This window comes from Argiope bruennichi, chromosome X1, assembly GCF_947563725.1.
Source record: "Argiope bruennichi chromosome X1, qqArgBrue1.1, whole genome shotgun sequence".
Classification (NCBI taxonomy): domain Eukaryota; kingdom Metazoa; phylum Arthropoda; class Arachnida; order Araneae; family Araneidae; genus Argiope; species Argiope bruennichi.
Genome location: NC_079162.1, coordinates 81,659,822 through 81,683,905, shown reverse-complemented (window position 1 = coordinate 81,683,905; position 24,084 = coordinate 81,659,822). Strand labels below are relative to the sequence as shown.

At 30.7% G+C, this 24,084-nt stretch overlaps 1 protein-coding gene across 1 annotated transcript; it reads right to left on the bottom strand.

The window, feature by feature from the left end:
• Positions 1 to 19,359: 19,359 nt before the first annotated feature.
• LOC129959300 (uncharacterized) lies at positions 19,360 to 19,956 on the bottom strand. The gene is made up of 2 exons (XM_056072118.1): positions 19,910 to 19,956; positions 19,360 to 19,786 (listed from the first exon to the last, which is right to left on the bottom strand). The coding sequence occupies exons 1-2, from the start codon at positions 19,954 to 19,956 to the stop codon at positions 19,360 to 19,362; spliced, it is 474 nt and encodes a 157-aa protein (XP_055928093.1).
• Between the last annotated feature and the right edge of the window lie 4,128 nt (positions 19,957 to 24,084).

Sequence of the window (24,084 nt, the reverse complement as noted above, 5' to 3'; positions counted from 1 at the left end):
ATATCGTAAATCTAGATCACATTTTGCGCCTAGCCGATCAAAAGGGAGATTTCCAAAGTTCATACTCGATTCACTTCACTATCATACGAATCTGAACATAAAACTGTGTGCAACTATTGTGTAAATATAGGAGAAAGTTTAAGAGAGAACATTCCCGCTGCCATTTTCCATTCTTGATTTCTTTTAGGTCTTAAATAAATCCTTGCAATGCCAATAGCATTAAAATAAAATAAATAAGAAATATTAAATTACCTATTTAAGTCCCCTAAGCATTTTTTTTATTTACTACAAATGGGAAATAATCAGTATATATAATTTCCCAGTGCTATCTGCAATATTGGGCGGAGTTTAAAAGTATCCGCACCGTTGCGAAATACCAACTTTTGTTTGGGCGTCTAATAACTCAAACAATTTTTTTATATGCGCAAACAAGGCTAAGCATAAATAAAAATTACTTATGAGATCATAAATATCAAGTTTTATTTGCATCTTTTTATGCTAGATTGTAGCAAAGATCAGTGAACAGAAGTATGTAATTTTTATTATGCTCATTCATTATATTGTCCCTTCACATCATAGGTGGAAGTTAATCCCATTATTTTCTTTCAGCATTTTTTTTTTTTTTCATTTTGTATTTGGTCATGTTTATTTTCTATTCATAGATTACTATTTATTTTGACCCGTTTTTAATTATTTGTTTTGACTTGAGACTTCGTGAAGTTATTTAGTACATAGAATTCCAGGCTATTAATGTTTTCTTCTAATGTTACTATATAACTGTATCTAAATGGTACAATAAATTATAATTTTTTAAAAATTTCTTATGCATTAAAATAGTGTATTATTGAACTCTGTCAATAATATATATGAGATTTTTTACTTACAAATTTCATTAGTTAATTTCAGACAATAAGATCTGAGATATTTTTAGCAGGAAATAGCCCATCTAGAAGGGCACATTTTATAGTTTTAATTTTAAAAAAAGCAGAAAAAAATTTTCATTGAATTTTAGTAATTTTCAAAAAAATGATGAAATAATTTTTTTTATAAAATCCATTTTGAAAAATGATGTCCTTATTTCAATAAAAGTATTTTCACTCATTTAATGATTCTTTTTTTTTTTTCCCTTGCTTTGCTTTGACTTGTTTTGACGTCAAATCCAGGCAATTGTTTGCGGCCCAATCTGAGGAATTTCGTAATACAACAAAAATTTACATTACCGTATCTATAATTCTTTTACTAAACTATAGCCAAAAAAATTTCTTTCTGAATATATAACAACATATTCTGAGACTGAAACAGCATAAAAACTATTAGTTTTTTCTTTAAGTATTTAGTAGCTGACATCTAAATGTAAACATTTGTTCTCCATTTGAAACCTCGTAAGGCTTTTTCTGTAAAATGATTCCACAAACTATATTAGTATTGTAGCAATATAACCGGCCTGTTTTGCAAACATTTAATTCGGATTACAATAAAGGTCCAATCAAGGCGAAGTTTAGATATAACAATGCTCACCTAACTATTAAATTAATACCATTTTTTGGCAAATTTTCATAAAATATTTCAAGCATTTGAAAGCACTTTGAAACAGCATGAAAACTATTATTTTCTTTAAATATTTAATAGCTGACATCTAAACGTAAACATTTGTTTTCCATTTGCAACCTCGTAAGGCTTTTTCTGTAAAATGATTCCACAAACAACGTATTATAGCAATATAACCGGACTGTTTTGCAAACATTTAATTCGAATTACAATAAAAGTCCAATGAAGGCGAAGTTTAGATATATACATGAAGGTGAAGTTTAGATATATCCATGCTCACCTAACCATTAAAATTAATACCATTTTTTGGCAAATTTTCATAAAATATTTCAAGCATATTTTATTTTCTTTTTTCATTTAGAATTAGCTTGGGTAAGAACTTGCGGAGCATTCCAGGATTTTGTGACATCAGATAATGCATGTTATGAGACTCCTCTTTTGATTATTAATCTATTAAGTTTCATATTTCAACGCATTTTTATCTTAATCGAGGAATTAATAATTTATTTTAGTTTAATCATTTTTATTTTAGTAACCGCATGAAAATATGCTATTTATTTCTTACTGTGCATATCTGAGAAAAATTTATTAAAGCTATAAAATTCCTAAAAAATTAATCGTAATTAATAAAGACTTAATTACTTAAAATAAAGGCGTTTAATTATAATGAGAAATAATAAAGAAATAACAAACAGCAAACAAACATAACATAAAAAATATGCTGCAGAATCTTCCAAGAGGAGCTTAATATAATTAATGAATTTTTAATATTTTAGTGCCTTATAAATAAGTAATTGTATTTTATTAAATGATTATAATGATTTATTGAGATAGCATACAATATAAATCCCAATGTTTTATAATTCAAATAATTTGTATTTTTTTTACAAATTTATTTATTTAAAAATCAGGTTAATAGTATTATTTGAAAGTCCTTCCTATAACCCCCTCAGCCGTAAACAACTGTCTAGTTGGAATTCCGTCGTCAGTTAGAGAATATATTATAAAGAGCTATGTTTCCTTAACCAAAGAAGTGAGCTTTAAGAAATCCTATAATTATATAAAAGAATTATTTCATTTAGAGAATAATCATTTCAAACACAACAATATATAAGTTTCTACTGAGAAAAAGAGAAATAAATTATTAATAAACATTTTATAAATAAAATCCTCATTTTTATTTAAAAAAAATTAATAATAATTATAAATAAGTAAATATATTTTTTAAGAAAAATCTTTCTGATTTCTCGTTAGTTTTTTTATTTTTTTTATTTTTTTTTATTTTGGCGGAAGAACTGAAAGAAAAAAAAATCTAACATGACGCCGAATAAGCTATTTTATTTAAACTATGCGAGGCTGTTTTCTTTACGGTTCAACTTGGACTTAGAAGTGTCAGAAATAAATCATTTTAGAGACAGATTTAGTGATCTTTGGTATTTCTTTTCTTCTAAGATTAACGAATAAATCATAGACATGTGAGAGACGGTTATTTTAGTTTACGAGCTACAAACGATGAGATTTCTTTATTTTTCTTTTTGTATTTTTCCCCTTCAATTTATCAGTTTAAAAAATCCTTTTTGAAATAATTATCTTCATAAAAAATATTTGGTTTGATTATATTTTTAAATTTAGCAAGATGCGTGTGTGCACTGGTACAGTTAACTATCTCATTATCATTATTATCTCATTATATCGAGATGTGAATAATATTACCCACTCCTTTGTCGTTTATGGATAGGTGAATTTTAATAAATGCCCAGATTGAACTCCTTCATTATATAATAGTCTATGAATCTAACGTTGATTAGATTACTATCCCTATCAGAACAAGATATCGCACGATAACTCCACAATTTTGTTCAACAATTTTAGTGCCGCACAGTATCGTGAAGATATATAATTGGAATCAAATTTTACGGCTAAGCAATATTATCGGGGAATTTTCGCTAAGAGGGATACTATTTCGTCTGGCAAAGAGACAAATGGAGTCAAATGACTCATTATAAACGGGTAATATGGCAAATTCTGCAAATCAAAGTAACCTTAGAACACCATCAGAGTCAGAAATCTAAAGAAGCTCCAATCTATCGGGGTAGTTTTCCTTCAAAGGAAACCTGCGCCGACATTGGTGTTTCATTTCGAACAAGCAAGTCAAACTTAAATCCTATCAAGAACTAAATAAAAAATGCCTAAATTATATGTAGACCACAAAAAGAAGAACTTTAATACTTATAGAAATGCAGGTTTATTTGGAAAATGAAGTAAAAATGAACCCTAACAGTGAAGCTAATGTTTTCTTCCTGGCACTTGCATTTTATTATCGTCTCCTAAAATATTCACTGTTTTTGTTGGGAGAAATGATACGTCGATTCGACAAGCAATTCTTTACATGCGAAACTTGCGATTTGTCATTAATTATTATGCGTAACTGGGACTTTTAAAAATTAAGTTATGGAATTTTTCTTAATATATTCGTTACATACTGAAATGTTAGCTGACCTACAATGGTATTTTACACTGAAGAGCCAGAAAAACTGGTATAGCAGGTCGTATGCAGATAATGGATGTGTTCAACCAATCAGCATAACGCGATGCGGTCAACAGTGTATATTTAAGACAACAGTTGTCTGTGGAAGCTTTTACATCGATTCTTGCTGTTACAATGACAGGTTATCAAGGTTTAAGTGATTTTCAACTGGGATTAATCGCCGGAGCACGAGATATAGGGCACAGCATTTCCGAAATAGCGATGAAATGTGGATTTTCGTCCAAGACCATTTCAAGGGTGTACCGCGAATATCAGGTTTCCAATAAAATTTCAAATCTTCGACTGCGATGCGGCCGGAAAAAGACCTTGACAGAACTTGATCATCGACGACTGAAAAGAATCGTTACGAAATAGACATCGCGAAATAGACATTCAACTCTTCCTCAAATTGCTGCTGATTTGAATGCAGGTCCATCAACAAGTATCAGCTTACTCACTGTGTAATGTACCCTAATTTATATGGGCTTTTGCAGACGCAGAGCATCTCGCGTACCATTGTTGACTAAGCAGCACAAAGCTCTGTGCTTTGTTTGGCTCGTCAATACCGTCATTGGACTCTTAGTTACTGGAAGAACGTTTTCTGGTCTGACGAGTCACATTTCCAATTGTATCGGGTGGATGGTCGTGTACGGGTGTGGAAAAAATCCCATGAATCCATGAATACCTCATGCCTACAAATAACTGTTCAAGCTGCTGGAGGCTCTGTGATAGTATGGGACTTGTACAGTTGGCATAAAATGGGACCGTTGATACATCTAGATTTGACCATGACAGGTCAGTGGTCTGTTAACATCCTTTCTGACCACCTGCATTCATTCATGTCCTGTGTGCATTCCGACCGGGGTGGACATTTCCACCAGGATACTTCGCCACCCCACAAGTCTACAGTACTACCGAGTGGCTTGAGGAACACTCTTCTGAATTTCGTTCCCTCTTTTGGTCACCTAATTCCCTGAAGATTATCGAGCATATCTGGGATGCTTTGCATTGTACTGTTCTTAGGAGATCTCCACCACCTCGCACTTTCATGGCTTTGTGGACTGCCCTGCAGGAATTATAGTGTGAACTGTCTACAGAATATCTTCACAAATTAATTGAATCCTTGCCAAGCCACGTTGCGGCACTTCTGCGCGCTTGTGGGGACTCTAAATGATATTAGATTGGTGTGCCAGTTTTTCTGGCACTTCAGTGTATACTAACGGCCCAGTAATTTGACAACCTTCAATTGGATAAAAACCAAGAAAGTGACCAACACCTACCGCGAGAACTTGACACCTTCCGCTGGGACAAAAAATTCAGAAGTCAGCCCATTTGCAAAAAGCAATTCGTTGCGAAAACGTATATCATTTCATATTTTTGAATAATGGTGGTTAATACACACCCTAGATAGAACCCATCTATTTCTTCCAGCAATGTCTGCATAACTTTCTTTAACCTAATAAACCTTTGGGGAGGTATTTCTAATTTGAATTATTTTTTAACTTTTAGTTATCAAGAATTCATTATCATTTAAAGGTATCAAAATAATATCAAGTTAGAATTTTTGTTATATTAGTTGAAACAGTTGAAATTTGATTTACACATGTTTTTTTAAAATATGTATACAATGTAACATGAATTATCAATGTTGACATCTAAAAATCATAAATAACAATAATGATAATTTTACAAAAAACAATCAGTTCAGAAGATTATTTTTTATAATCATGCAAAATCGCAGTTTATTTTTACCAGAAGTTTTCTGTTAAACTAAGTTTTCTGTATTAAAATACATAGCAGATTACCAACAAGGTAATTGTCAAATTTCAAAAGGAAATAAACTTTTCTCATTTGTCCTTCACGAAACACATACTGGAGATTTATTTAGCGCGCATCAAACAATACCTTTTAGTCTCTTGTTACAGAAGAATGTATGAAAACTATGACGAGGAGTTTGCTTTGAATTGTGCTTTAGAAAAAAAAAAAAAAAAAAAAAAAATTTCAGTACACGCATTTCGGCGGAGGAAAACTTTCCAACTTTCTCAACCTTGGCCGAAGGTTTTAAATGCATTAGTAGGTTTATTTATGATTTATCTTCTTAAAAGGGGAAACTAAATATTTTCTTTTTCAGAATGCAAACTTTGAAAACAATTGATATTAATTCTCGCTCTAGTTAATTTTATCGCTTTTGCCTAGAATTGATATCAATCAAAATTTCGAGAAAGCAACTTCTGAAAAAAATAACAGAATTATTAATTAACTTAATTAACACTGCTAATCAAAGCTTAATCTGCAATCTTCTTATTACAAAAGACGGAATTTCTCGCGTCACATTATACAAGCAAAATATTTCTTCCCTTAATTTCCTATGAGTTTCTACTGAAATCAACGTTTTCCCCTATATTTTCTCGTATGCTAACACGACATAGCGTGTTTTTAAGTTTTGCAATATAGTAAAGAAAATTGAGAGTGGATTTTGGTTGGTATATTTTTTTTTTGAAAATTCGGTCCAAATTTTGATGTAGAGCGATAATTTTGTGGCAACATCACGTACCACATTTGATTTGTTGTTGCGTTTTCAAGCATTTAGAAGTAAGCAAATTTTCAGATCAACTGACGCTTAACCCTTTAACCGATCCTGTCCAAAATCAGAAACAGGTTTACAATTTTAATGATAGAATAGAAGACTAGTTTCCATCCAACTAGATATTTCATTTTTACTTTCTCGAATAAGAAGTATAAAAAGAGAATGTATTATAATCGTGACAAAATTCCACCTCCAGATTTTTAAGAATTTTCACGCTGCAGACCTCCCTGCCTCCGAATTCATGTTTTTGGAATTATGTCTGTTTTTGATAATAATAATATAAAAATGCTTTGAGCTGGAAGGGTGAAATTTGGTATATGGTCATTAAAGCAAATTTGCAGATTTCTATCAAATTTTGAACGAAATCCATTTCATAAAAATTTTGTCTAGTTGGTTTTTTTGAGTGCAAGTAACTACGATAACGATAAGCTAGCGAAGAGCTAAATAGATAAAATTTGGTGCACAGTTTTAGCATATAAAGCTTAGATCAGTATTTAAACTAAATTTGTTAATGAGTTGACCATTTGTTAATCTGTACATTCGCATATGACCTTCTTATTAAAATTTTAGTGGTGCCCAATTTTTGTTTCAACAGAGCGAAAACAAAGACCTCCAAAACACATACTTGGCTTTCTTTATTATTCAACGAAATATAAAACGCTCATGTGCGGGACTCTGAAAATAAAAATTTGTGGACTCATGGCATTCACGGCTTTGCCCAAGATCCACATTTTTTATGAAGAAGAGTGAAGAGATAACACCTTTAGTGATAAGTATACGAGAAAGTTATGGGAAGACCGATTCCAGTGGTTCACTTATCAGAATCCAGTGGATTTCGGTTAACGGGCAAATTTCCTGCCGACGGATTTTATCCAAAATTTGATAGAAATCTGCAATTTTGGTGTAAATATCACTTCTTACTTCGAATACAGTTTGTTCAGAATTCTAGCTTTCAGGCCAATTTTGTACAGGTCATCTTTTTTTTCAAGCACTACATTGATGAGATTTCACAGATCAGCTGTTGCTCTATCAACATCTGGAATGGCAACAACGACATTAACTCCAATATCAAACTCAGGTGTGTTACATTGGAGATCTTTTTCATTCGTTTGGCTTGCTTTATTAAAGTTTCTTTGGCTTCCTCTCTTATTAGAAAAATGTTGGTAGTCTTACTAGCAAGCATATGCTGCCCTGATTGTGCTTATTCAGTTTCTTGCTCTTCTGCATTCATGTTCTCGAAAATTTTCTGAAGTTCATCCTCGTCTTCGATATTTTTATAATATTTGATAGCAAGATTGTGAATGTCATTACAACTCTGGTTCAATCCCAAACATGGATTTGTATGGTGATTGTTTTATTCTTGAATGTAGAGCTATGTTTCTCATGAATTGAACAAAACGAAGACCATTTTGTAGTTTGATTATCCTTCATCCATGAAGCCAACATATTTTCTATGTCTTGGTTGGCCCTCTCAAGCGAATCCTGCTACTGGTTATGCCGAGGTTTCCCATGAACAATCTTCAATTCTGACCAATACGAACATAACTGCTCTAAAACGGAATTTATAAACTCTCTTCCATTATCAGATTGCAATATACAAGGAGTCCCTAATATCAAAAAGATATCAAGTACTTTCAAAACAACCTCTTCTGTTCCTTTGCTCTGAAGGGGTCGCAGTAATACATTGTTAAATGTACCTGGTAAACCATAATAAACCTAAATTCATTTTCTACCTGCGATTGTATGTCAATAAAATCCACTTGGTAGCGTCTATTCATTTCTGCATGAATAATAGGTTTAAAGCCCATATCTCTCCTTTTTATTATTATTATTTTTATTTTTTCTGTTTACATGTTTCATACATCGATAAAAAAAAAATTGTATCATCTCAATGGTTATGTTAGAAAATTTTCTTGAATTTTCAATTTTAAGTCCATTCCCACGAGCTATGGCCACATGTGCCATTTCGATAGCATCAAAAATTTCTTCATCTGGTAAATAATATTTTATGGGCTCATTTGAGGAAACCAAATTTTTCACTCCACTGATTTCAAGAATGTCAAACCTTTTTAATCTACGGTACTGAATGGAAGTCTTGCTAACGACAGATTTTGCTTCTTCTACTTCAGATAAGAGAGTGTTGTATTCATCATGTGTAATAGTTTTAAAGTTATTCTTTTTTTTTTAAGTAGAAAAGTGTAATTATCTAACAAACTTATTTTTTCAATTTTTAGCTCAAAAATCATTTACATTTTCTTCACTCATCGTAAATAAATCCAGCACAAACAAGTTCCAGCATGAATAAAACTAGACGACTGTACTTACTTTGAAAATTTCACAAGCCAAGAAATCTACATTCATATGATTTTAACTGGACAACACCTGAAATAACTAGAGAAAAAGGATTCTCCCTAGCGTTGTCAGTTAGAACGTGTTTTCATTAGTTAATTCGGGTTCTCCCTAGCACTGTCAGTTAAAACGCGTTTTCCCTAGTTAATTCGGGTTCACCCTAGCGCTGTCAGTTAAAACGTGTTTTCCCTAATTAATTTGCGTTTTGACTGATTTCGGGTTTTCACTGTAGCATATATATTAATTCAATACATAGTATAGTGAAAATGTACTAAACTGAAGTCAAGTAGACATCATAAATAAATAACAATAAAATTTATAATGTTATTCACTTTATCAATAGAAACATTAGAATTGTAATTTTATGTAATTTGACAAACACTGCACAATTAAAAGCACCCGAACTTCATTATACTTTGTGTGTTCTGAAGATCTGTCAAGTACTAATATAAATTGGAAACTACCTTTATTTACAAAGATGGCTTCTACTTTATAATGAAGATTATTTAATAGTTTTAGAGATGCTTCTGTAGGAATTGCTCCTCATTTTTATTCACTGATGTAGGATTTGTGGTCTAGATCGAATTCCACGCTCTAATTCAACCAAAAAGTATTTTATGGTATTAAAATCCGGCAAATATATTCGGTATTAAACTCTTAGCAAATTATCTCAATTTTTCAACATTTGAGGAATGAACGAAAAGTGTTGAGAATTCGAAAAAAAATTAAAACCTAAAAGTGACCATATCTAATATATAAAAATGAATTTTTGTTTGTACGTATTTTATGCGCTGCGTATCATTCATCCGATTGCTATAAAACACTGCTAACTTATGGTTTGCGCTTTTGCGAAGGTTATAGGCACAGTACAATTATTATATATAATATATAAAAATGAATTTTTGTTTGTCCGTATTTTTGAACCTAGAAAATCCCTGTTTCCCACATGTCCAGTTGGATGTTGGATGCTCATGAGTCAGATAGCCACGAAATTTATTTGTTTTTGTTGAAGACAGAAAACATTGAACAAAAAATATTGTCTATCCTAAGGTATACTTAAATAATAAAGTTAAAAAAAAATAGAATAAATATTATTTATACTTCTTCTTTATATATCATTCAATTTCATTGAATGATATGAAGGATTCATATCAGGCATTCATTGTCGACAAGAAAATAATTATCATTCTTCCTATCATTCCTAATTAAACAAGGTAGCTATTTCAAATGATATTTCTTTCTTCTGAGGCAGCAACGCGCCGGGTGCCAGCCAGTAGTATATATTAATTGATAATAAAGAGCTCTAAAATTATTAAACTATCCCATTGTTGAGAATTAATAAATGTACAGATTTCTAGTTCGCGACGAAATGAGTGAAAATTCAATTACAAAATTATATCCTTACAAGCATGGGGTATGTGAAATTAGGTAAAAACATTTAATAATTACGATTGATAACATTTTATTTGTTTCAATGTTCAAAATTTCATGCGTTATTCTAAAACCTATCATACTCTTGAATACAAACTTTCAAAATTTAATTTTCTTGATGTATACATTGTTTTTAAATACTTTAAATGCACCAATAAAAGCATTTTATAAAAAAGGTGTTCATATTTATTATCTAGAATATTTTTGTTTGCCGAAGACTATAACAAGCGCATGGTTGTTAATGTTTCCGCCGCCTAAACATTCATGGGGTCGAGGAATGTTAACTACAGTTTTAAGAACTCTTGATTAATGAAACATATTTCAGTCATTGAAAATAAAATTAATTGCAAATACTGCGTAAGTTAGGATGAACTGAGAAATAAAATGAAACGCAAGTTTAACATTTGATTTCAATATAGCTGTAATAATTAAAAGGAAAAAATGTTGCAAGTCAAGACAAATTTAAGGATATTTTTGATTGTGAATGCAGAAAATAAGGGCATCGCGGTTAATATTTTCGCGACTCCAAAATTCCCATAAGCAATCCTATATGGAATCCGGACTACTATTTAAGAAATACAGATATGTATTTAACTTTTAAGTACTATTTTTCGAAATTAAACAGATTTGGGTGTATTACTGAAATTAAAATTCTACATCATAGGCTGGGTGAGTCAATAACTGTAACGCACAAGGAGCAGATATGTAGCGATTCACTTCAATGTAGTTATTTTAGAAGAAAATGGGAAAATTGTGGGTACATGGCTATGTCATCATAGACACTTCAGTGCGAAAAGTAATACTAGTTGTTCGGCCTCCTGAATGAAACTGAAATACCTTGGTAAATTTGATAGATATAAACACTTTAGGGGTTAAATATATGTGCCAAATTTTATCTGTCTAGCTATTTTTGCTTTGTAATTATTGTGTTTACTTATATTCCGATATCCGAACAGACAACTTTCTTTGAATGGATTCCGTGCAAAATTTGATAGAAATCTACAAATTTGGTGTGAAGACCATTTACCAAATTTCATCAATCTAATTAGAAATGTTTTGAGTTAACTTTTTCACAGACAAAAAGACATAAAGCAAAAAATGCGTTTTTCGAACCAGGGAAATCTAAAACACGGAGATTTGTCAAAATTCCGAGTTCGAATCTTTTTGACGATTACAATACTTTTTCAATGTTTCTTTCATATCTAAGAAAATAAAAAGAGCTTTGAAGGTGAAATTTGCCACCTCGCCACGATCCTAAAGTGAAAATAATAGTATCTAAATTATGATTTAAAAAAACTCTATTAATGTAAATAACATATGTTTGTAGAAATCTTAAATACTCTTTTTTCCAAATTTGAAAAGTTGAATTCTTTCTGATTCTCTCGCCGATTTCTCGCGAAATTCTTTGGAAAACTATGGTAATATTCTTATTCTCTTTTCATCTCTTGTAATAGGCAGTGATAAAAAATATTTATACAGTTAATTAAACAAATATTTTAAAAATATTTACGAATTTTTCTACACACACCCACACACACACACATATATATATATATATATATGAATAATATGCAGTTTATTATTTAAGTAATTATTAATTTTATGAGGAAGAATTTGATATTAGATAGTTATATGACTGTATGATACATTACCTTCACTTTTAAAACCAATCAATTTAAAAAATTAAGCAGTCTTCAAGAATTAAACAAACTATGTTCAAGAATGACATTACATACCAATCAATTTGAAGAATTAAACCTATTATTTATAAATTACATTAGGCACCAACCAAGTTGAGGGGTTCAGCCTGCCATTTATAAATTACATTAAACACCAGCCAACTTGAATGATAAAGCCTACCATCTATAAATTACATTAAACACCAAACAATTTGAAGAATTAAGCCTAAAAATTTGAAGAATAAAGATAAATTTATGGAAAAATTAATTAATTAATTAATTGGATTTGTAAAATCCATTTAGTAGTAAATATTTGGAACAATGTGTGTGTGTATGTGCATGTGCGTGTGCATGTGTAAGCATAATTTTGCAGATGCGTGACCGGAAAGAAGAAACTTTTGAAATTTTAACTTCAGTTTGTTTCATGACTATTTTACTATACAAACTCCACTTTTATGAATATAGCAGCAGCAGTTCCGAAGTTAAAAGGGTAGCAAGGGGCTTTAGTAGGCATACTGTACATGTTATTTAAATAAGATTTACTAAACTGTATTTTGAAGACAAAAAAAAATTTTTTTTTTTTCAAACTGATGAAATAAAGATTCAAAATAGCTTACCAATCGAATAAAGTTACAAAAGCAATTGATAAATATTTAAATAAACCTGACTTAATCATGATTTAATCATTTTTTAACCTGATTTAATCATTTTTTTCCCTCGTTGATGCTGTGGTCAACAATTGCTCGTCTAAAACATAATTATTGAGGGCTTACATTTTATTTTGTTCCCATAATTCATTTTCTATTGAATGTCTCCGTCGTTGGACAGATGGTCTAGGATATCGTTTCGACAATTCCAATGAAAGGTCCTTCCAACATTAACTTTACGTGATCACGTTTCGAATCGATCTGATTTTGATGTAAACTCGTCGAGTTCAAATTGAAATTGACTTGATCCGGATTGAAATTTCGGCATTTCCGAATGTACTTTCGATGTTTCCTCGTCTATATGTCATTTTACAGTGTGGATGTATGAAAATATTTTTGAAACTTTAAATCAACTTTTTTAAAAATTTATTTTTCAAAATAATTTTTTTACCTGCTATTGCGATGCTTTTTTTAATATTTTGTTGTTGGGGGGGGGAATATATTTTAGATTCATTTTAAAATTTGTATCTCTCTGAAAAAAGCTGTATATAAAAACAATGGCTCGATCACAATTTTTAAATCTCCGTTTTCGTGTCTTCCAGAATTCGATTATTCTTTTTAAAATTTCAAACACTTTTTTGCTTGTTTAAGCTGAAAAGTTATTGTGTAGACCTACCAAGTCTTCAAAATGCTTTTAATACTTTTGAATTGCTTAAAAACCACAATATTCATTCCTTCGATAAGTGAGTTCATCGACTAATACCATTTATTCAAATGGCATTCCTGACTGAATATAGATGGCGCCATCTAACACAGTTTGGACCAAAAAAAAATGTGGATATAAAGAATGCTAATTTTTATCTATTTAGCAAGATTTGCAGTTTGGAAAAAAATGATAGTTTGATATGAAAATGATGTGGAAAGTGTAGGGACCTGGCACATGCTTTGAAAAAATGATTTCTCAAGTGAAGAGAATAGGACCGAAGTGTGAGGAAACAAGTGCTTTATCAGATCTAAAGATTTTAAGATCATTCCAATAGCATGTTGAATCGTATGATAAACATTATTTAAATTAAAGGTTTATGTAGTGAATGCTTGTTAACTTGACTAAATATATATGATTTTTTTTTTCGATTTTGTACTATGTGTCCTTTTTTCTAATTCAAATGAATAATGTCGTTTGGTCTGTTCTTTTCTTACATTCTTACGTTCCCTACAGAAATGTATTTTTCAAGGTGTTTTAATCGTACTGATCACTCGGATCAGTGCAATTAGTACCTTAATTTGGGCCCAAAGTGATCACCATAAGCGGCGTCCACTGTATTATATAAAAAAAATATATGGAATTCCAAACGCCAACAAACTTTGATGGAGAAGAAAAAAAAAACTGTAACATTATTTCGTTTTTTATTCTATGCAAATTTTAAAAGCTTTCTATTTTTCCGAGTATTTCAAACTACTTCGGAAAAGAAACACACAAATATAATACAAATATTATAATTAAAAAAGGAAGTCAAGAAGACAATTTTTTATGCTTTTTCGGTATCTTAACGTTAGAAAAATATATATCAGAGAAGTCCACAGACCATATTTTTTTATGTACATATTTAACGTTAGAAAAATATAAAGTTTTCTGAGTTTACTTTCTCCTCAGTAAAATGTGCACCTTCTATTATAAATTCGTAAGAACTCTGTTCTGAAGAAGTGACAGTACACAACTATAAGGCAAATAGAGGAATTTCTTGTTTGTACATTGAAAAGGCTCCCCTTTTTACATATCTATGAAAAAGGGGTTTGAAATAAGTTGACATCGTAAATTTATGGTCGAGGGAAATGCAGATGTAAAATCCCTGAATCTCCTCAACTCCGATTGGTTAAATTCCCAAACTGCTACCAAGGCTTCAGGTTAGGGGTTAGAATAAAGCCATTTCTTTCAATCGAAACAATTATAAGACGTTAAACTAAAATTATTACAATTTGTACAGATAAATTAAACCTATTTTGAATGGGGAGAAGAAGACCCTTCTTATTATTTGATTTTCTAGCATTAATTATTAATTTATAAAAATATGATTTTTTTAAATATGTCTAAAACAGATGTGAAAGTATAAATTTCTAGCGAATGTTCATATTAAAATGAAGAGCATTCGTTCTATTTAATTGTCTTGAACATAATAATAATTAAGTTGAGCATATATATATGTATATTTAAAGGAGTTTCAGTAATATGCGGCGGGTAAAAAGCTACTTGCGAACTACTATGCTAGAGAAAACGCCAAAAAGCCTAATGATATTAGGAATCCCCCCCCAAAATCTTCAATTGGATGAGATTATCAAAATATTTAAGGAATTATATCCTAATAGTAGGATATTATAGATTAAATAATATCCTAATAGTAGATATTATATATTATATATATAGTAGGATTATATATATTAAAATTATTGTATGAAAGTGATAAATATTGTAATGATTATGTATATACGTGTGAGTTAAATAATAATTATTATTTTCTTTTTTTAGCAATTACTTTATTTTGTTATACGATTTTAATAATAATGTGTATATTTATTTACAATATCACAGCGGTATATTTTATTTGTTATGATATTAATCATCTAAATTCCACATTTCCTTTTATTTCTCTTCTTTCCGTCAGAAAATTCTTACTGTCTCGATATCGAAATTATTTGTAAGCATATTTATAATAATTATTTGATGTCAAATAATTATTTAATATAATTATTATTATAATTAGCTTATATATTAATTACATAGTCTAATTACTTTTACAATGTAAAATTGATTATTATGTGATATCTGGAAGTGAAATTTGAGAAATGTTACTTCCCCCCCCGTCGGATATGTCTTGCCCCCTACGTCAGAAAATTGCTGCCGCCGCATACGGTTTAATTCTTTATACCTATCAGAAATAAGTAAACGATGTAAATTGCAAAATAGTTCAAAATAAGGTACATAATAAAACTACATTAATTAAAAAAATTTGCCTTTAATTTTCAAGACGTTACATTTTAAAAACTTTTATGTTACACTTCCAAGCAAATTTTGTTATTTAGAAAGTTTTTCTCGTCTATCCAACTAGATCTTTAGAAAAAAACCGCATTCATTCACGTATATAATCCAATTAATCACCTCCCCCCCCCCATCCTTCTCCCTGTATAAAAATTGTGAACCTTGGATAAGGTCAAGAATAATTTGAATGGCGTTTCCTAACGTCATGCAAACTACACTCATGTCCAAAATTAAACATAAAATCTGCGAAAAATGAAAAACTATTCACTGTATTGCCACGAAATTTGGCATAGAGGTACACTACAATGTAGAAAGAACACAGACACATAACAACAGGGAAAAGATTTTAATTGGGAATTAAGAAACAGGATATATCAAAAAGTGTTACATTATGAATCAGAGAAAAAGCATTTATCTGGGGAAAAGCCTGTCTAATATGGAATGTGACCACCGTGAACTACCATACTGGCTTCACAACGAGCTTTCATACTGTTTATGAGGGTGTCAATAAATGCTTGGAGCAACAAAGCCCATTCTTCCAAAAACGTGGCTTTTAACTCTTGAAGGGTATTAGGAGGGGGGTTACGCTGTGCAATGGCTCTTTCGAGACCATCCCAAACATGTTCAATAGGATTGTGATCCGGAGTCCTCGAGGGCCAGTCCATACGTTGAATATCCTCTTCCTCAAGAAAATCCTCAACGATCTGGGCTCTATGTGGAAGCGCGTTTTCATCCATAAACATGAAGTCTGGGCCAAAAGCACCCCGGAACAACCTCACATAGGCTTCAAGGATCTCATCCCTATAGTGATGTACATCGACAGTACCCGCATCGAAGACGTGTAGTGGTGTACGACTGCCCAACATTATGCCACCCGAGATAAAGATTACTCTGCCACCAAATCTGTCGATTTCTTTTACGTAGGAGGGATGATAGAGAGCTCCTCGCTCTCTCCAGATGAAGATTCAACGAGTTTCACTCTGTGTGATAAATCTCGATTCATCACTGAAAAGAACACGTCCCCATTCTTGCTGTGCCCAAGACTGATATGTTAGGCACCACAACAGCCGGGCTTTTCTGTTGGATGCAGTCAAAGGGACGCACTCAACTGGTCGCCGGGCATAAAGAGCCCTCTCTTCTAGACCTCTATATATTTTTTGTCTGGAAATTCTTATTCCAGACGCAGCAGCAAGGTCACGAGTAAGTTAAGGAGCCGTTGTCAGCCTATACCGTCGTACGCTTAATGCCAAATAGCGATCCTGTGCAGGCGTCCTTGCTCTGTGACGGCCTTGGCCGGCCTTCCTGGTTACAGTACCACTTGTTTGGAATTGATTCCACAACCTGGATACCATTTTCGGTGCCACTTGTAACCATCGAGCTATCACCGCTTGAGACTGCCCAGCCTCAAGCCTGCCAACGGCTCTCCATCTCAAAGAATCGTCTAAACGATTATGAGAACTCATTCCCACTTGAAACAGGTTAAATGTTTTGTTTTAATGCAATATTCACAAAATTGCAGGCAAAAATCCCAGATGGCTAAACGGTCTAATTTCAGTAGTTCCCCAAAAACTAATGCTAAACAACATTTTTTCTCACAAAAAAAGGTTAATATCGTGTTAGCGGTCCTTCACAATATATTAAGTATAATTTGTTTAAATTTTATTGGTGGCCATTTAGAATTTCTTTGAAAAACATGTTTGTGACCTTAATTTTGGACATGAGTGTAGTTACAAATTACAGATCTGGTGATAGTCACAAAGTAAAGATCTTTGGCATGAATCTACCATTTTTACTGAATTTATTTTGAGAGCAGTGTGATGGACGTTTTTTCGCAGACAGATTTACACTAAAATTTGCAAGGAACTATAATTGTAATCACAAGACAATATAACGAATTTCATTGATTTAAGACATAAGTTTATGAATTATCGCAATTGCATGCATGAGAAAGTATGGACCAATATATGGTCAACCGTTGGACAGATTTTATTCAAAATTTGATATGAATCTCTATTTAAGATGCTAAACCTGCGTGCCAAATTTTATTTAAATAGCTCTTTGCGTTTTCTAATTATTCAGTCCATTTGTACTCAAACGGCCGTACAGATAGACTTTCTCTGAACAAATTTTTCTCAACATTTGATAGCAATCTACAAATTTGGAGAAAAGGCGGTATGTGAAATTTCATTTGATTATCTCAAATCTTTTTTTTATAACTTTGTTAGAGACAGAAAGACTGACTTTTTGATAGACAGACAATAATAGGTTTTTCAGGGTGAGGGTAATTCGAAACAAAGAGTTTCATCAAAGTTTCGAGTTTGATTTTTTTTTTTTTTTTTTTTTTTTAACGATTATAATATATTCTCTACATTGGCATCTGATAATACATTTTATCGTTTACGATGCAGTGAAAATGAAAATTATACATTGAAGCAATCATAGGTAATGTTTATATTACTACCGAATAATTTAGTATTTATTGAAAAATACATAATATCAAAATACAAATATTATAAAAATAATATACAAATATTGGCGTGTTACAAAAATTATATCACTGGGAATCTTTGAAGTTTTGAAGAAGCGCCAAAAGTTTGTATAAGTCGGTAAACTATAGTTTGCAAATATTGCTCTTTTAATTAAATGCAAACAATAACGTTTCATGGTACTAAGTGCAAATTTATCGTTTGATTTTTCATATATATTGTAGACAAAAAAATCGTCTGCTTTTCTTACTTAATATTGGAACTAAGATCTTATTGTTTTGCATTTATATATTTCAATTACAATTATTCTTTGGAGTAAAAGAAAATATATTATCAGTTTAAAAAAAATCTTCGATATTATTTTATTTATTATTAACTACATGCCATTGGCAAATCTTAAGGCTTAACCTCATGTCATTGACGTATATAGTCAACAGATTAGCATGGTATTTTTCCTGGTCGTTTTTGGCAATTTCTATTAGTCAGTTAATAAAAGTATCCGTACTTGTATTAAGGCCATAATTATTGCCTTTTATTATTACAATATTTTCTCATTAATGCGGCAGATTTCAAACTAAAGGATCATCAAATTAACGAAAGTTTCGAAATGTGAAATTTATTAATATATATAAATATCTAAAAACAAACAACTAACCGCTACTGAAAATTTTTAAAATGAACTTTTTTACATAACGTTCCATTAAAAATTTCTCATCTTTATTTTTATTGAATTGGTTTAATTCAAGCTTTTAATTTTTACTCTACGCGCATTTAAACAATTTCAAACTTGTGAAATAAAAGAAAAGTAAATGTTTTATTTCACGTTTTTAAAATTGGCAACATAAATTGTTGATGTTAGAAAAAGTACAAATTAGAGCTTGATAATCATTTTTTAGCTCCTAATTTCTAAGATATTGGAGTTACACGACTCTTAATAGAACATGAAAAACAAAATGTTGCTAGAATATATACAGATCAAATTAGTTTTTTTTTTTTTTAATTTAAAAAAAACATTTATGTTTTGAATTGTTCTAAAGCTTTAGGAAATCTGACACATCTTCCGGATTTAGTTTAAGAAAAAGTTTCGCTAATTTGTTTATCCGGATACGATTCAGTTACTTCCGTTTTATCCTGTTCTGGTTCAGGCACTTGAAGAACAAAAGGAACATCGTTGTCATCATCCAAACAAAAGGCTGGTTTGACCTGATCTATCGACACAGATTTCTTCTTTCCACTGACAAGAATTGTGAACATTTTGTGACTTGACTTACGACGACTTGAACATCTGACGGCTACATGAGGACCAGTGTAAGGTTGTGAGAGCAGTAGTTGAACACAATCAACTCTCAGAAACACATGTGAACAGTTTTTTAATGTAGTTGGAACAAATATAGAACTTCTTTCATGAGCAGAAGTTGGCGATGGCTGCAAAGACCTCATTTTTTCTCTCAGCATTGATACGTATGTTGGATTACATGTTGAGGAAACCTTATCAGATCTGAAAAGATCAGATGGCAGTTAAAGAGTTGTTCCATGCACCAACTCTGCGCATGTAGACTGTAAGTCATTTTTAACAGCTGAACGCATGCCAAGAAGAACAGTTGGTATAATATAATCTCACCTAGATGCCTCATGAGCCTGAATTGCACTCTTGAGGTGACGATGCATTCTGTCTACAAGTCCATTGGCTTTTGGGTGATAGGCACAATAATGAATTCTTTAGCTCCGAGAAGATTATTGAGTTCTTTGAAAAGATTCGATTGAAAGTTCCTACCTTGGTCTGTTGTTATGATTGCAGGACAACCAAAACTAGATATCCAACCAGATAGGAGAGACCGACAAATCGTCTCAACAGTCATATCCGCTGTAAGGATTAATTCTACCATCTTGTAAATCCCAGTATCAAACGTATATTATATAATATTAAACAATATTAGCAAGGTTGTATAATATTGTTGAATATTTAATAATATAATATAACATCGGACAATATTATATAATATTGTGCAACATTCTGTGCTACCTGGGAATAGAGATTCATAATTCACGAATTTTTGAATAACAAATATTTTTGCTACTATTATTCTTAAATATTTATTCCAAATAATTGTTATTTCAATCACACATTTAACTAAAAATTATTAGTTATTAATATTAATAAAATGTATTAATTGTAATTAATACTTAATTAATTTATTTGAGCAATGTATGATTGACCTAATTTATCTATCTAAGCAATTTTTTTTCTAAGCAATTTTAATTCTATTCAAAACCCTTCATTTAATTTATTCATTTAAGTTAAGTATTTTTAAAAAAAAACTTTTAATTTTTTTAAAGAATTTACTTTAGTTCGGTATTCTTTCAATAGATGGCGCCTATAAGGAAGGCCAATAGAAGGCCATTTCACAGGCAACTAGAAATTATCTTTATACCATGTCTTTGATATTGGACAACAATCAATAAGTCATTAATGTCATTAAGTAGCAACTTCACACTTACAAACACTTTCCTGTGAATAACGCCAATTTCAATGATATGCGATTTTGAATGATTACAAAGATACTGTAATTAAGAATAACTGGTCCGTTCGCATTTCAATCTATTCACAGAATTCTCCCTTTCCCTTTATGATCTCAATTAAGGGGATGGGAGAATGGCTTCCCTGAGGCTGAAAGTTTCCTATCCTCCTGCGAAGGACACCCCTTCTTTTCCGTCTTTACACTCGCTCTTTCGGAGGTGTCGGTCAAAGGCGATGTCCGACGTTTTCGTAGATGTTCTCTGTTGGAACCTGAGTTCCGTAACAGTGATTGATATGTGGTTTGGTCAACCAATTCTATGGGAACTCAGAAGGATTGAACTCTTGAGAAAACATTTAGCCAACTAGATAAAACATTTTCCAGGAAAAAAAAAATTATATATATAACTTCCATCTTTTTTAGTAAAGGAATGAAGAAAACTTTTTCCATTTATCATTTACTGATATTGAAAAAAACGGATATTTGAAGGGCAGAGGCGGCAGTAGGCTATAATTATTACACTAAATAAATATTGCTGACTGCAGTTGACGACAAAAATAAATAAATATTTGTGGTTTGATAGCTTTTTAACTACACTAAAAGAGTTTACCCAAGTATGCAATTTGTTAAATAAATAAATTACAACCTATCTTCAGACTCTCCATTCAATATTATGACTATGTAATCGGGAACGTATCGCTTATATATACTTTTTTTTACTTTCAATTACTATTCGTAGCAAAAACTATATAATTTCAGATGCTTCTAAATTTTTAATAGACTTTGAATAAAGACGCTTGATAAAAAGATGTTTAAAATAGTTATTTTTATCATATTTATAAATAACACATTAACCCCATGACATACGAACTTACTTAACTTTCTAATAAGATGGCAGATCTTATTTCGGACAATTACTACTATTTTAATCCCTAGAATAATATAAGGGCATTTGAAGTAATGATGCATTTTCAAGGGATTTTTGCATTTAAAATTACTTAATGCTTTCACTTAATTTCAGATTTAAAATTTAAAATTCAATAATTCCATAAACGAGTCAGATTCGCCATTGTATATGAAGGGGTTAAGAAAACCCAATACATGCAAAGGAGGGGATAAAACTCACGTTTTTTGGATGGAATGTTAGTTTGCAATAACTTCGAATTTAAAATGTACTTAACCATAGAACGCGTGCCTAAAAATGAAGATAGGGGAATTCATATTCAAGATCTAATTGTTTTTTAATAAAATGCATTGGTTTTTAAGCCTAAATATATATGGAAAAATAAATACATGGGGGATCTAACGTTTAAGCAGTCCATTTTTCATAAGAATATTTTTCATATTTTACATAAAATAGTAAGTTCATCCATAAATTTAGAAAATATTTTCTCCAGCCTTCTTAAGAAACATCTTTGTATCTTATCAGCATTTTTTATTGTTCGTGTCCGAACTATAGTAAATTTTTGCTGTGCGCCCGCGCTTATGCGCCTCAGATTCGAAATACATCCAAATTCGTGCTCGTTGTTGCAATTCTTATAAAAAATATTTTAGGTAAGGAACTACGCTAAAAAATCAATTTTTGGCGAGAACATCGAATATTTTTTAACTTATTATTTTGGACTTCTAAAAACTCCTTTCATAAAACTTTTTGAATTTAGTTTCTACATTCATTTTATATAGCTTCCATGGTAAGTGTATACATTCATTTATTTAACATAACATGCCATTCTGGCGCAATCTGTGTTTCTATCTATATACTACAATCTAGAATGAAATATAACTATATTTTTTCCAAAATTAGATCTCAGAGCGAGTAAATATCCTCATAAAAAATACACTAAAACATTAACAATATTTTGATGGTCGGTAAAAGAAACCGAGAACAATTTTTTACTAATAACTTTGTAAATCTTTAATAATGAAAAAAAGGGTCAGTATCTGAATAAAAAAAGAAGCTAAATAATACTTTTTTCTTTAATTAAATGTAAAATTAATTATTATGAGTTATTTTGAAGCCAAATTAGAGATATTGTGCTTGCCCCCCTGTCGGATTTGTCTTGCCTCCCAGTCGGCAAATCTCTGCCGCCGCCTCTGTTGAAGGGTAGGAATCTCATAGATGGTATTCTTTTCTGTTATTAAATTCAACTGCATTTAATTGTTAACTGATTTATCATTTTGGTTTGATTAGCTTTCAGTTTTAGTAATTTGTATGGTAACAACGAATATAGAAAATATTATCGTATTTAACTCATCGGATTTATTACAGTTTTCTTAATGCTCTGCAAAAACTAAACTTGGGAATTATCTAACTTACATATTAAATTTGTGTAAATTAATTTTATGTGTTATTTGAGTTTTATAACAGTTTCTTGTAGGCTCAGCTTTATTTTTGCACTATAAATAAATAAATAAATTATACAGAATCAGTTTTACTAATACCGCTATAATGTATTTTTATTTTTAAATTGTGTAGTTGAAAGGTTAAACAAAAGAAGACAGATTTTTTTCTTCGAAAATTATGTAGATGCACTGAGATTCATGGGGATCTCAATTTGATTACCTTGTTAAAGGGTAAAATACACAAAGAGAGAAGGAGACTTTTACAAATCACGTTCTTTAAAACCTTTTATGATTTTGTTGAACAGTATTTTGAATTATATGGAATATTTTTGGAATAATTTGGAATATTTTTAAATATAAAATTATTAATGTAATTATATATAATTATTATTTATATTATTAAATTAATATATTAATTTGAGTATTAAGTTCTTTTAAGTCCTAAAACTGTACAGTTTTAATAGCCACAAACACTACCTTTTGCTGTGCCTTTCTTATACAAGATACAAATTTGCAAAATCTTTTCTATGAAACATAGCTAAGAAACTTACAATAGCAATTAAAACAAAAAACAAAACAAAAAAAAACGAGCACTTATTTTAACATTTGAAAATGGTAATTTGAAGATACTTTTATTTTGCTAATAAATATTTTATAATTAATGAAAATTTATGATTTTTAATATATTCTCTGCTCATTTCTCTTATTAAATAATTCACTGAAAAAATAAAACAAAATTCAAGTAAAAATAATATGCCTACATTACGTTTTGGAATATAGTTGACTGACAGTCAAAAGGCGGGATACAACCTTTTTTTTTTTTTTTCATCGATTCGTTTTTATTCGAATTTTCTTAGATACTGAGAGATTCAGCAAGCATTATCAATATTTTCTTGAAATAACTTAATAGTAAGTTTACAATTCCTTATATTTCCGA

Bases quoted from the DNA above. Each gene is read 5' to 3' on its own strand.
- LOC129959300 (XM_056072118.1), bottom strand. From the start codon at position 19,956: ATGCATCGTCACCTCAAGAGTGCAATTCAGGCTCATGAGGCATCTAG. The intron at 19,787-19,909 runs GTGAGATTATAT...TGATCTTTTCAG, and splicing joins CAGGCTCATGAGGCATCTAG to ATCTGATAAGGTTTCCTCAA.